This window comes from Andrena cerasifolii, chromosome 3, assembly GCF_050908995.1.
Source record: "Andrena cerasifolii isolate SP2316 chromosome 3, iyAndCera1_principal, whole genome shotgun sequence".
In the NCBI taxonomy this organism is placed as follows: Eukaryota; Metazoa; Arthropoda; class Insecta; order Hymenoptera; family Andrenidae; genus Andrena; species Andrena cerasifolii.
In genome coordinates, this window is record NC_135120.1 from 22869656 (window position 1) to 22882470 (window position 12815).

Sequence of the window (12815 nt, forward strand, 5' to 3'; positions counted from 1 at the left end):
GAGCTGACTCTTCAATTAAACATTCGGAACTGCGTCGCGCTGTATCTTCCCCCGCGCGATTATCCCTCTGCTGACCGAGATGCCTGTCTTGTAGTGATATCAGAAAATCGTGTTTGGGAACGGAGCTCCTATTAGGGTGTCTCAGATTCGGAGAATAGGGTAAATCCGGGAGACGCGGTGGGAGTAATATAAAATGGCTATTAAAACTAATATAGATGTTACTTATCTTATCAGAACAAACCTATATGTTCACAATTTTATGCTGATTCGAAAAAACTGCTCGATATTTGCTTTAAGACAATATTTACTGTAAATCGGGTTGAAAACTGATGTCGTGACGTCTGACTACCTCTCCCGAGGTGCCGGGAGAAATGGTTTTTGTCGTTGGCAGGGACCACTCACATAATTATTCATGGAAAATTAACAAAGAATAAAGTAAAATTATTTATGAGTGAATACAAGTACAGATTCATTGATATTTAATTTGTTTACGCTAAACAAGTAAAGAACGCATCAAAGAAAAAGTGAACAACCTACTGGCGATTAGCAAGGCAAATGGATACAAAAGTGAATAAATAAACTAAATAAACAAAAATAATGATAAAATAATAATAAAAAAATAAATAAAAATAATAACAAAAATTATAACTCGACCATCTCTCCTTTCTGCAGCGAGAGATGGTCTTCTCGTTAGCTTTGAGAGGAAGGTTTAATATGGCCAAACACTTTGGCTGCATTGTTCCTCAATATCTCTACTATCTTATTGTCCCAAACATTAAACGAAAATAAACATAGAAGAATATTTTAAATACTATTCTGTAAACCGCTCGTTGAGAAATCCTGCGATCTGTGAGTAGAACTGAAAAGTACTACTAGTAGGTACTGGTGTAAAGAAGAATTTCAGCTCTTTCCAACAATATGTTGCATAAGCTATTTGCAGATCAATTTATAGGGATAATATTTATTCCTAAAAATAAGAATATCGCATCGAAACTAAATAGTGAATTCGGTACTGAACGGCATTGTGCGGTAATAAAACGAAGTACAGCCACGCAATTCCTCACTGATGACTCTACCTCGATTGACAATTGACTGGCAATCAGTACAGCCAAGTACCACGTCGCAAACACTGAAATTCACACACTGCGAACATTTACTCCACTCTCCTCTACCTGCTGGGAAAAAGGAATATGTATATCCGATTCACGGTTCCCCGGCGCACAGAGCGACTTTGACTGATCCCCCGATTCGTCCGCCGCGATTTCCCCCGAATTGATCGCGCGGCAGGAACGCCGGGAACGCGGCGACAGGAATCAGCGTTTAGCCGGCGCTCGGGATCGTCTTTCCTCGACGAGGGATTCCCCCGATATTCCCTATCGGAGCGGGCGGGTATTAGATTATCGCGTGTGTATCAGGGCTGGATGGTGGGAGGGGGCGTAGGAGGAAACGGATGGAATGGAAGTAGGTGGCGGCGGAGAGCATTCGGTTCACGTCACCGTTTCACAGGCGAGGAATTTTATCGGCGGCACTTTGTCGCTTTGCATTTTTATGCGAGGAACGCCGCTGCCGTCAGCTTTTAGGTGCACGCGGGCGATGCGCGCGGGTGTGCGGAAGAAGTGGCTCCAGAACGCCTATTTCTCGAGCATTGGGTGGCACGTATACAGGCGCGGGCACACGTACGCGAGCGTAGAGGGCGGAAATGCGAGCTGAGTCGAGGCGCGGAGAGGAGGCACTTCGCGAAAGCTTCTTGCGGCTTTCGCGATATTACGACCTCGACGGTGCCCCCTCGCCTTCGCCTCTGCACGCCGCGACCCTTGTGCCGCGCTCCGAGCTCAACGCCGAGGAAAAGAAAAACAATCGTCGGGGGTGGTCCAAGATTCTTGCACGTAGATACTCCCGCATATGCGTCAGCTGTGTGCGCTGTCGACACCTTCCACGAACCTTGCCACTGGTTTCTGGTGCTTTCCACGGGATTGGTGAATGTTCTAAGGGTGGGTTAGGTTCCCTTTAACCCCCTGATACCTACTGTTTACAACGAGCGTGGTTCTACGTTGTTCGAGGCACGTTGCGGAAGATTCGTTTGCGAAGAAACGCTTCCGTGTGGTTCAGGTCGAGCTTCCGCGCTTCTGAATTTGTTCCATCGTATCCCATAGCGATATTACACTCTTTTGCTGCAAGAGAAAACGCGCCGTTAATTGGTCCAGCGTATTCAACGAGCGTGCAGTATTAAATGGAAAATTGTAGCACCCGTGAATGAAAGTAGAATAGGTTTTCATTAGCGCGAAGTGTATTCCAGTCTGGTGTTTGAACGCGACTTGCTTTCAACACCTCCCTTTTCATCGGGGCCAGCACGCGGAGAATCAAAAATTCTATTATGAAGGGAAACTCGCCGCTGCCAAGGGGAATGCAATTAAGAGACTTAACGCGATGATATGTTCGGGCGTTCTGCGCTACGACAGATTCTCTTTCTCGGTGAAATATTCCGGGCGAAAGGGTGAGGTCTCGTTTCATAATTTCGGGGCGTCTTTCGCGCAGTGGAAAAAGGGACACGCTGCCCCGGTTGGACTTTGCAATCTTCGCGGTCCAATTTCGCTGGGGTAGGGAAAAATTCATTCTGGCCAAGGTTTTCATCTCCCCCGCGTGAAATCCAGGACAATGAGAGCTCGTAGCGCCAAAACCTCAGCTTCCACGCTTCTCTATTTCTCCCCTTTATTCTCTTCACCCCTTTCTCCCGCCGCTGGTAAAGCATCCGAGCTATTCATTATTTCCTTGCTTACCTCCCCCGGCTGGAGAAAACTTCTTGGCAACGCAATTACGTTCTGCGCAGCCCCCCCCCTCCCCCCTCTCCGTCCCGGCCTCACCCTTTTACACACAATTTTTCCATTCCCTTCCCCCGCCCCTAGTGCAAGTGTCATCTCTTATCTCGCGACACCGTGAAATACCGAGTCGCTTGTCTGCGACGGGAAATTGTATCAGCGCAGTGGAAATTAACGGGAAACTTGTTGTTTCCTTATCGTCCGACCTCTCGCGCGATTTAAAAGGCAAATCTCCCGTGGAGAGGAACTTTGGATTCAGGGGGCCGGGACGGCGGTGAACTTAAGATGGAAATTGCAGGACGTGATCTCCATGTCGTTAGCCACGGGTACCGTTCTGCGCGTAAACAGCACATATTTAGAGAGATAGTACCTGCGGAGATTGGACAGAGGGGCAGCATGAAATTGGGCGGAGTGGCTCCAAAAGGGGAAGGAGGGCATTTTGTTGGATTCTTTGAAAGCAAACACGGTGGACGCGTGTTTTATGGAACGATATGCAGTTTAATGTTCAGTGCCTTTACCAGAACGATAACTTAATACAGTGCACTGCAGTTGACGGAATCAACGCTATCTTCAGCATAACGAAGAGCGAAAAAGAAAAAAAACGGAAACGCGTGGTCCACGAATAGATGCAGAATTGCAATTGCCATCGGGTGCAATCCTTATCTCCGTTCGGTCCAACAAACGACGCAGACCTTGCTGCCACGTTTCCCTCTCTGTCTCGTTCACCGGCGGCTCGACTCCTTTTCCCGCGCGCTATAATTAGTGGTCTAATGACTGCCACTCGGAAGGGCGGCGGGTAATTAAAACAACTCCCGCGCCGCCGCCGTTCTTCCTGTTTCTCGCGCCCCTCGCGTTCTCCTTTCCGCCCCGCTCGCAGAGGCGTGCTCGCTAGAAGAGGGAAACTTGCCAAGGAATTTTAGTGGCCGCGATATTTCAATTAGCATCCGAGGTTCGTTTAAGCGGCAGTGAAAACGGTTGGTGCCAGGCGTTGCCGCGGCGCGAGAAAGCCCGAGGAACGAGCAGCAGAAACAGGAGGAGGGGTGTTTAGTCAGCGGGCTTTGCGCGGCTCCGCGTTTATGAGCCCCGCGGAACGGTTGGTGCGTGGAACGGGGTCGTTCCCATCGCTGGACAACTCCGCAGTTTCCTTCCTGTTGCATCACGAATCGGCTTCTTCCGTTTATGTATCCCTTACTCATACGCGCCTCGCGAGCGTGAGAAAGCTCGCGCGAATCGGCGCTATTTAATGGAGATAAGCAGCAGCCCCGAGTCGTTTCGCGATATACGCCCTGTAATTGGGCCGCTGAAGTGCCAAGCGCTACGATACCTGTGGGGAAGTGGAGAATTTCAGGCTCCTTCGAAGTTCGTGGGACTGGGATAGCTTCTGCTAATCTGTTGATACTGAGTTTCTTTAAGTATAGGACTACTGAAATCTCGAAAAATCGAGTTTTTTATTATTATTAATTCTGAAAGTGTCCTCTGCGAACATTTACAACAATGTTTCATTAGGAAAGTCGAATAATTACGGAAATTATAGCGCTGAACGTAACTGACAAGGGGACTGCTGTACCTCCGGGGATTTTAATGAAATTTTAGGGGATGAATCTGGAGGTCATCTGGATGACCTTCTGCAAAATATTTTATGCCAATGAGTAGTGTTTATAAACAATCGATATGTGCCTGTTAAAAGCAGTTCACTTTAAACATATTTCAAGAAAGTGAGTTTGGTGAGTGCGTATAGCGCTCTTACTTCTTTACTTTTTTTTTTACTAAAAATGAAGATCTATTAAGTAGAAGATACAAATAAATATATATACATCATTTTTGGAATTTATTCCTGCTTTCTGCGTTTCCTGCACGTTGGGCACGTGAATAATACGTCGGAAGCCCCACATTCTTCATGTGCCCACTGAAAGCAGCCAATTTCATTGTCATTATTTTTATAATTACCATCGCAAAATAAGCATTCCGCATCATCGTCGTCATCGTAATTATCAACTTCATCTATGTTAGTCGGTATGTTCCATATTACGTACACACATGTTCCGACAAGAAATTAAGAATTATACTAAGAAGAAAGTAACTTTATTGGTAAACTATTGTTGAATAATCAAGAACACACATATTTAAAGATAAATTATATCAAAATAATACTTTGTAACATACCTTCGATACAGAATTTAACTATTTGATGCACTTTTCAGAAACTTTTAGACCCCACGAAAAATATAAATTTCTCTTTCAATGATGGATGCCCGATTGATGCTCAATTGTCAGTATCGTCGTTTATTGTATCTAGGGATCTAGTATACACGATTGCCTGAAGAGTTCGTTACTTCTTTATCGAAGTTTTACGAAGTTCCATATTACCTGCCTTTACCCTAATTAAAAGATGTATCTTTTAGTAGAAAAACATTGTGCATGATTTTCAGTTATACTTTTCCCCAAGCAAATCCATGAACTTGTATGCGTTTTCCGGACGTCTAGGTGGATGTACCCTCTTAAATAAGAATCGAGGGTGGAAATGATTACCCTCTGAGAATTTCGTGGGAATCAATTAGGAACAGACAGACGCGAACATCTTCGGGTAACGTGAAAGTCAGGGAGTCAAGAGCATCGTTCCCCCGATGAGGATTTATCATATCGGTAACGGAAATTAGCCCGACGGATCGTTTGGTAACTGGAACGGGCTCAATTATGGGGGTTCAATTATACATTAATCGAATTGTTATTCCCAATTATACGGTGGGGCCTCATTAAATTTAGAATCGATTAAAATTCAAATAGGGTGGAACGTTGCTCCCTCGTGCAAAATTCAGCGCATTTGTCGACGAGACGGGAAAGAGGATGGGGGCTAACGATTGGCGGTGGTTGCTCGTCACTTGTCCAGAACAGTTGACGGTTTTCCAGGGTTCGGAGCGGCGAGCGACGCGACTTCTTGCTCGCGGGGGCGACCTTAATTTCCGGCCGAGGTGGCAGCAGATACAGGTAATGCCCCACGGCGTCGGACGGGACGAAAATTGAGCCGAGCCGTGGAGAAAGAGAGGCCACGCTACCGCCAATTCACCGTGGATTTAATTTAATCCCCGTCAGTCTGCTCTGCCCGTGGGGCGTCGTAAACACCCTCGACCGGTTATGCTGCACCTGCATCTGCACTCGTTTCCCCCGTAAGGGTGCGTTAAGGCAGCCCTTACCTTATTTAACGATCCGGAGCCAGGCTGCCTGGAGCGTCTCTCCTAACTTTACGCTGTCTGTTCCTCGTCGCTCCGTTGCGCGGTGCATTCGCATACTCACAATAATTAGTCCAACGGCGAACGAATGCACTCCATTAATCCGCTTGCAATAACAGAAACCGGAGCGGGCTCGCCCGGTTGTCTTTATCGCGGACCCTCCGTTGCACTTTAATTTAAATTAATTTATAGGCAGACACCAATATTGCGTGTTTACACGTAAAAAGCATCGTCGAGGCCTTTGCAGCAGCCGGTGTAATTTATGACCCTGTTTGAATCTTATTAAATGTCCTATCGCGCACGATCGAGATGATTATACCTCGTTACCGCTTGCTAAAGTCGCGTCGTCGCGCGATTGACATGGAAATTGAAATTTGAATAACCGATCAACTGGTCGAGTCGCCGGCGAGAGGGGGAGATGAGTGGTCTCAATAAAACTTGAATTAAATGACGTATATTCGATGTGACTGGTGTGACGCCGGATGAATGATACTCGTCGAATACAGCCGAGAGAGAAAGAGAGAGGGGTGGCACGGGGTCGTTATCCCCGTTCAATTACCCGCACACGGATCGTCGATCGGCTATAAAGCGATTTACCGTTTAATAAGGATCGTTCTCCTTTCTGTTTCCAGACAGAGATAGTGAAGAGGTTAAACGCCATAATTGCTCAGATCCTGCCGTTTCTCTCCCAGGAACATCAACAACAAGTCGCTACTGCTGTTGACAGAGCCAAACAAGTGACCATGACCGAACTCAACGCCATTATCGGGGTGAGTGCACGCCAATGGAAGATAAATTACTCTCTGCAATATATACGCCGGTGTATCGTGCACGGACACGCACGCACACGCGCACACCTCCTGTGTACACATTAATGGGGTGTACGCTGCGTGACTGTTCCGTCGCGTTTGCCCGCCGAAACTATCATCCGCGGATGGACATTATCGAAGTAACGTTAAACAGCAATTAAATATTAAACGCAGTCGGCGAGCATCGAAAAACAAATAACGCCGGGACAACGCGAGGATCACCGACCGCGCGCCGGCTACCCGAAATTCAACTGTCCCCTGCTTTCTAATTCGAAATCAATTTCCCCCGTCGCTCGTGGCGCGAATCGATACCGCCCATCGAAATGATTTGTGCATACCGACTGGCAGGCTTGTTCTTTTCCACACACGCGGCCGGTTGTTATTTTTTATTGCGCGGAGTTATCGAAACGATGGGCCAGATCAATTTCGAAATCTGAACACGATCGCAGGTGGGAACGGCGCGGTTCTCGACGTGTTTCGGTAAAATCAGGGGGTTGGTTCTGTTGCCGAAGAGTTAACGCGTTTCTGTCCCCTCTCGTCGGCGATTACTCTCCCGGAGTGAAACCTCCGAGTCACTTTTACCGGTCCTACATTGATCAGACACCTTTTGTCTATTTCCTTCGGCGTCGCGCTATAAATCCCTCGACCAGGGAGAGAAAAAAATTCAATTCTCCGTTCGGCCGCAAATCCTTCCCGGATGGGGGCGAGAATTTACGCGAGCTCGTTCGGTCTGGCCGGGGTGAATACGTGTCGGTGGCCGATTCGCGTTCAGCCCGGCGTGAAACGCGTCCGCTGCGAATGAGAATCCCTGCGCAGAGGGATGCTGGTGGTAGAAGGAAGCCGATGCACGCCCGAGGAATCCAAAAGCGGACGGATGGATACGATCCTGGCGAATCCTGAATCCTCCTCAATATTGCTCGAGCACTCAATTTCCTCCCTATTAAGCCGCCGGCTTCTCTCCCCCGTTTCTCTCTCCTCCCTGCCGTCGGGCTCAACCGCCTTCCTCTCCCTGATCCGCAACCCCCTCCGTCCTCCCCCTCGAATCTTATCCCGAGTCTTCCTGCCCGCTTCCCAAGCCGGATAGGTTATAGTGTTACGGCGCACGAGCACCGACTAATCAGCATTCCTGCTACCCCAACTGCCTTCGACCACCTCCGCCCCTCTCGACCAACCACCCCCGCAGCTTTTCTCCCCCACTGCACCCCCGGTTTCGCATCCTCGTCGACGCTCCGGTCCTTGGCCCTCCTCCACCCGCGGAAACTTGCACGGATCCACGGCGATGTCGGGCTACGTGCGGCAAATCCTTAGCAGAATCCACGGATTCCTCGCGCTTTTAGGGGTTATACCTCTTAGTCAGGCAGCTGAAAAGAGGCGAATATTTGTGAATTTTTGAGGAAGAAGCGCAAGCGTATATTTTTACAAAACTTTTTGCGCTTAAAAGAGCAACATTTTAAGAACATTTGGTAATTTTTTCGTAGAAAAATATTTACGTTTATAATAAAATAACAACCGACAGACAAGAAGCATTTTGAAAAATTTGGTTTTGCGGTGAGCACTGCTATTCGGAACCAGATTATCTAAAATCAAAAAGCAAAAAAGATTTCGTTAGTATATTAATGTATCCTCAGGTTGGCGGAGAGAATTTTCCGAAATATTAATTTAAAACAAAATGACGGCTATTTAAAGTTGAAATACTGATTTTTCGTGCAAAAATCACGCGTAAAAAGTCAGGATTTCAACTTTAAATAGCTGTCATTTTGTTTTAAATTAATATTTCGGAAAATTCTCTCCGTCAACCTGAGGATACATTAATATACTAACGAAATCTTCTTTGTCTTTTGATTTTAGATAATCTGGTTCCGAATGGCAGTGCTCACCGCAAAACCAAATTTTTCAAAATGCTTCTTGTCTGTCGGTTGTTATTTTATTATAAACGTAAATATTTTTCTACGAAAAAATTAGCAAATGTTCTTGAAATGTTGCTCTTTTAAGCGCAAAAAGTTCTGTAAAAATATACGCTTCCGCTTTTTCAAAAAAAATTCACAAACATTCGCCTCTTTTCAGCCGCCTGTCTAGGTACAACCCCTTAAATCCCCCCCACCTTGACTCCTCCCTCGCTCATTGCCCCAGCCTTCGCTCCCTTTTTCTGCTCGTTCTTAAATCCTTTCAGTTACCGCATGCGATGTACGATCGGGGGAAAAACGCGAACGCCTCGTGGAATTCGCTTGTGTGCTCGGGTTCGCGTGAACCGCCGCGAAAGGAGACGCGAAATGGACTGTCGCGGGATATCCTCTGGAGGATCGAGAGACGTAGTCGCATTCTTCTTGCCGCGGAGTTTAATCCACCGTCCAACGAGCTGGTACTCTTTATTCCGCCCCGTGGTCCAGACGCGCAGACTGTTTTTGCGAGGCGGCTGAGAAAGGGAGTGGAGCGGGATCTTTACATTCCTCGGACTTTCTGTGGCTTCTGGCCGGTACGGGTTGTACGTCTCCCGAGACCCTTCGATTCAATCGTTATCCGCGCGCTATCGAAGAAACCGTGTTTACTCGTCGAACCGTTCGTTATCAGAGGTTCACGCGACTCGTCGAAAGGCTCGTATCGAAGATTTATCGTCGCTTGAATCAGCTGACGGTGGAGTCCGCTGGTGTTTCAACCACTTGCACCGTTTCGAATGGCAGCGGCTCGGATAAACAACTGGCGCTATTTATGAAATTATGACTTGCATGTGCGTGTTTTCGCCGAGGATCGGGGCGACGGTGCTGACGCTCGTAATATCTCACACGAACCGGCCAGTGAAGGACGCCTTTCAGGCGTCAACGACACGTGATATAGAAGAAGCTTAAGACGATCTCCTCGGATCTTTTAGCGGTACTATCTTCACGGCTGGTTGAGTCAGCAAGTGGCTACGCTGGGGTGAAAACTGCTGAGAACAAGCCTGCCGGGTGGATACAGTGCCGTAAGAAGGCTCGCGCAAAGACGAGGAGGATCGCGATCACTTCCTCTTTGTCCCTGTTCACAAAAGGATCCTCCACCGGGGCGCAAGCCGTCTTGGGGATTGAAATCACCTGGGTTCAGTCGCTTAATCTTCGTTCTGAGTCGCTGCCACGCAGGGTGTTGAGATGTGTCGAGACTGCGCATTCTTCTGAAGATTGCATAACACGAGGAACGTCATTAGATACCTAAGACTTCTGGGGTAGGTTCCCACCTCTGATCCTTCACTTCCTGAACCGCTTAATCTAATTTTATGTCCGAAGTTTACAGTAATCGTGTAGAGGTATAATTATAACCATGCCACGAGAAGACGGAAATGATATCGTCGGCAGGAATAGAGCAGGTTGAACGCGGCATCCCGAGGTCAGGATTATCAGCGTAACCAACGGAGGCAAGTTCTGCTGGTTTCTTAGGAGAGTCTTCCACGAATCCCCAGCAACGTTTACCAACGCTTTCCTCGCGCTCACCTCCACCCTCGTGGCGCACTTCATCCCTGCATGCGCGCACACGTTCTCCCCTCTGTTTGTGTGTATTGTGGGCGGCCCAGACAGTCGCTCGACGCGAGGTTATTATATCGTTAAACCATTTAATTATCTCGGCAAACTACTCCGCAGAATATTCGGCCCGGTCTTAACCAGTGTACACGAGGGCACGCGGAGCAGAAGCGGTGGGCTGCACTCCGCGCTCCTCTTCTCCTCTTTTCATCCCCGCCAGCCGACGGCACTCCTCCTTTCTTTCCGTTTCCCTCCGTCAGCCTGGACGTTGTTGCCTCCTTTTCCCCAGGAAACGCGCGTCGTGATTCACCGAGCGTTAAAACGCTCGCTGCACGGGCGGTACAATTTGTCTGGCAGCAGTGAAACTCGACCGACACCCCCGCTTTCGGGCCAACTAACGAGGAAACTACCGTCGGAAAGGGGTTACGACGGTGTACGTTTAAGGTTTCCGCCGCGAAACTTTTCCCCTGTAGCAGTCGGCAAGGCTGCATAAGTCTCGCCACTTGTTTCGTACTTTCGGATTTACCGCGGCCGCCTGCGAAGCCCGGGGGTTATTTAAACGCTGCCCTCCTGCGAAACTTTGTCCCGTGATTTGTATGCTTTGCCCGCGGAGAAGTCGCCTAACGAATGCTGAACACGGACGTTCTCTGCTCGGGATAAGTGGACGTGGGAGGAACACGAGGGACTCCACTCGTCTCGCGCGGACTGTATCGACGATATCCTGGTTACATTTTCTCCACCTCGTTCACGAGCACAGGGGTTTGATTAATTCAACAACGAGCGGAGAGTCACAGCGAACGCTTATCGGCAACCTAATGAAGGATAAACCGGTGTTTTCGGTATCGAAGTGTTTCCGGTCAGTTTGCCCAGCGATTACGATAACAGCGGCTGATCGAGGAAGGCGTGTTTCATCATTGTCCAATGATGTCGCCTGCTCTTCAGTCCAATCTCTTCCTCGAGGCTTATCTGAACTCTGAACGACGTGTTATCGTTTCTCGTTAAGATTAGATTTGTGGATCGAAGATCGGGATTGTCTTGGAATCTCGGTACACTTGTCGATCACGATAAATCGTGTACCGATGAAAAATCCCTCCGCGAGATATCACCCGTGTACTTGACGTACACAGTATCGTTGGCAATCTGTTTTTGTTTTTTTGGAACGAAGCAAAGATTCTCGTTCGCAAACACGGCGCAGGGGGGGTGTGCTTGTGGTAATTAGATAGAAGTCATGTCGCATCGTTTGTTATAGCAACAGAGGCCGGACTTACCGAGGCTGCTGCAACAGATGCACGCCCAACAGTTACCACCAGGTGCAGCGATCGGCCCTCATCCAGGTATACCTGCGCTTCCTGGACCTGGACTTCCCACCTCGGCCTCTGCGGCTCTTCTCGGATTAGGTATTCCACCGGGGGCTGCTGCCACGGCTGGAGGCACTGCTGCCCACCCGCTTCCGATGTTGAGCAAGCCGGACCATCATCGGGGTCAGCCTGATGACTTGAAACCCAACGGAGGTAAGTCGCGTCTTCGGCTCTTTGGGGACTCGTGTGTAACGAAATTTAAATGATCGCCAAGTTCGATATCCACAGGGTGGAAATGAACTCATTGCATTAGGAAGAGGTACTGGAAGGGAACCGCACTCGTGACTAGACCCTTTTATCAAGGAAATCTCGTGGTTCACATCTCGAAGTTCCTATTCCTCTCGAAGACTTCGTTGCTTCCTTTAATAGTGTATACAATAGACCAGCAGCCACGGTAATTCGAGTGATCCAGGATGTAGAGAGCCCGATCGCTAGTAATACCTTTGAAAAGAGTAACGCGAGTACCGTTTGACACTGCGATACGAGCTATCTGCACCTGCTGACAGAGAGTGTATTCGATTTACAGAAGTCGCTGACCTCGTGTCCGACGCCGTTCTCGCGGCATCAGCGCCTGATCCCTAAATATTTCACGTCTATCGAGCAGAGAGACAGCTTGGTTTCGGAGAAGTATCGCTCGGTGTAATCAGTCGCGTTTCCTGCAACCCGGCCGCTTGTTTTTCTGCCCCTTATCTGACCAGTATGGGAAGCCGACGCAACCGGATCCCCATGGGATCATTTCGCGCTTGTCGCCACTTTGCGTTCCAGTTCGATCCGTCGGCTAGCAGAGCTCGTTCAGCAGTTCCGGTACCGCGAAGTCGAGCAACTTAATCGCGGGATGAGCGTTCCAACGATCGCTCCTTTCTTGACGCTGCAGACATCCATTAATCGTTGGAATTGATGATAGTCCTGGGACGTCCTGCTCGTCCACTGCTCCCTTGTCTAATTCACGCGTTAAGTGATACAGTGCCGGAGAAGTAAATGTCGAAGTATCCAAAGTTTCGCATTCGATCGTGGGAAACCTGTAGGTTGCTACAGGATCTCAGCTACGTAGCAGTCCATAAAGATTTAAAAGGATGAGCTGGAGAGACCTCGCCACGACCTCACCGACAGCTAGAAATCC

At 48.5% G+C, this 12815-nt stretch overlaps 1 protein-coding gene across 2 annotated transcripts in view; it reads left to right on the forward strand.

The window, feature by feature from the left end:
* Window positions 1-12815, forward strand: part of LOC143366585 (protein groucho) — a 125946-nt gene that overhangs the window by 75489 nt on the left and 37642 nt on the right. Inside the window, exons 5-6 of one of the 2 annotated variants that reach the window (XM_076807719.1) lie at window positions 6676-6813; window positions 11587-11848. In XM_076807719.1, coding sequence (XP_076663834.1) covers window positions 6676-6813; window positions 11587-11848 — 400 coding nt within the window. The remainder of the gene's footprint in view (window positions 1-6675; window positions 6814-11586; window positions 11849-12815) is intronic. The other variant, XM_076807720.1, reaches the window with a different exon arrangement.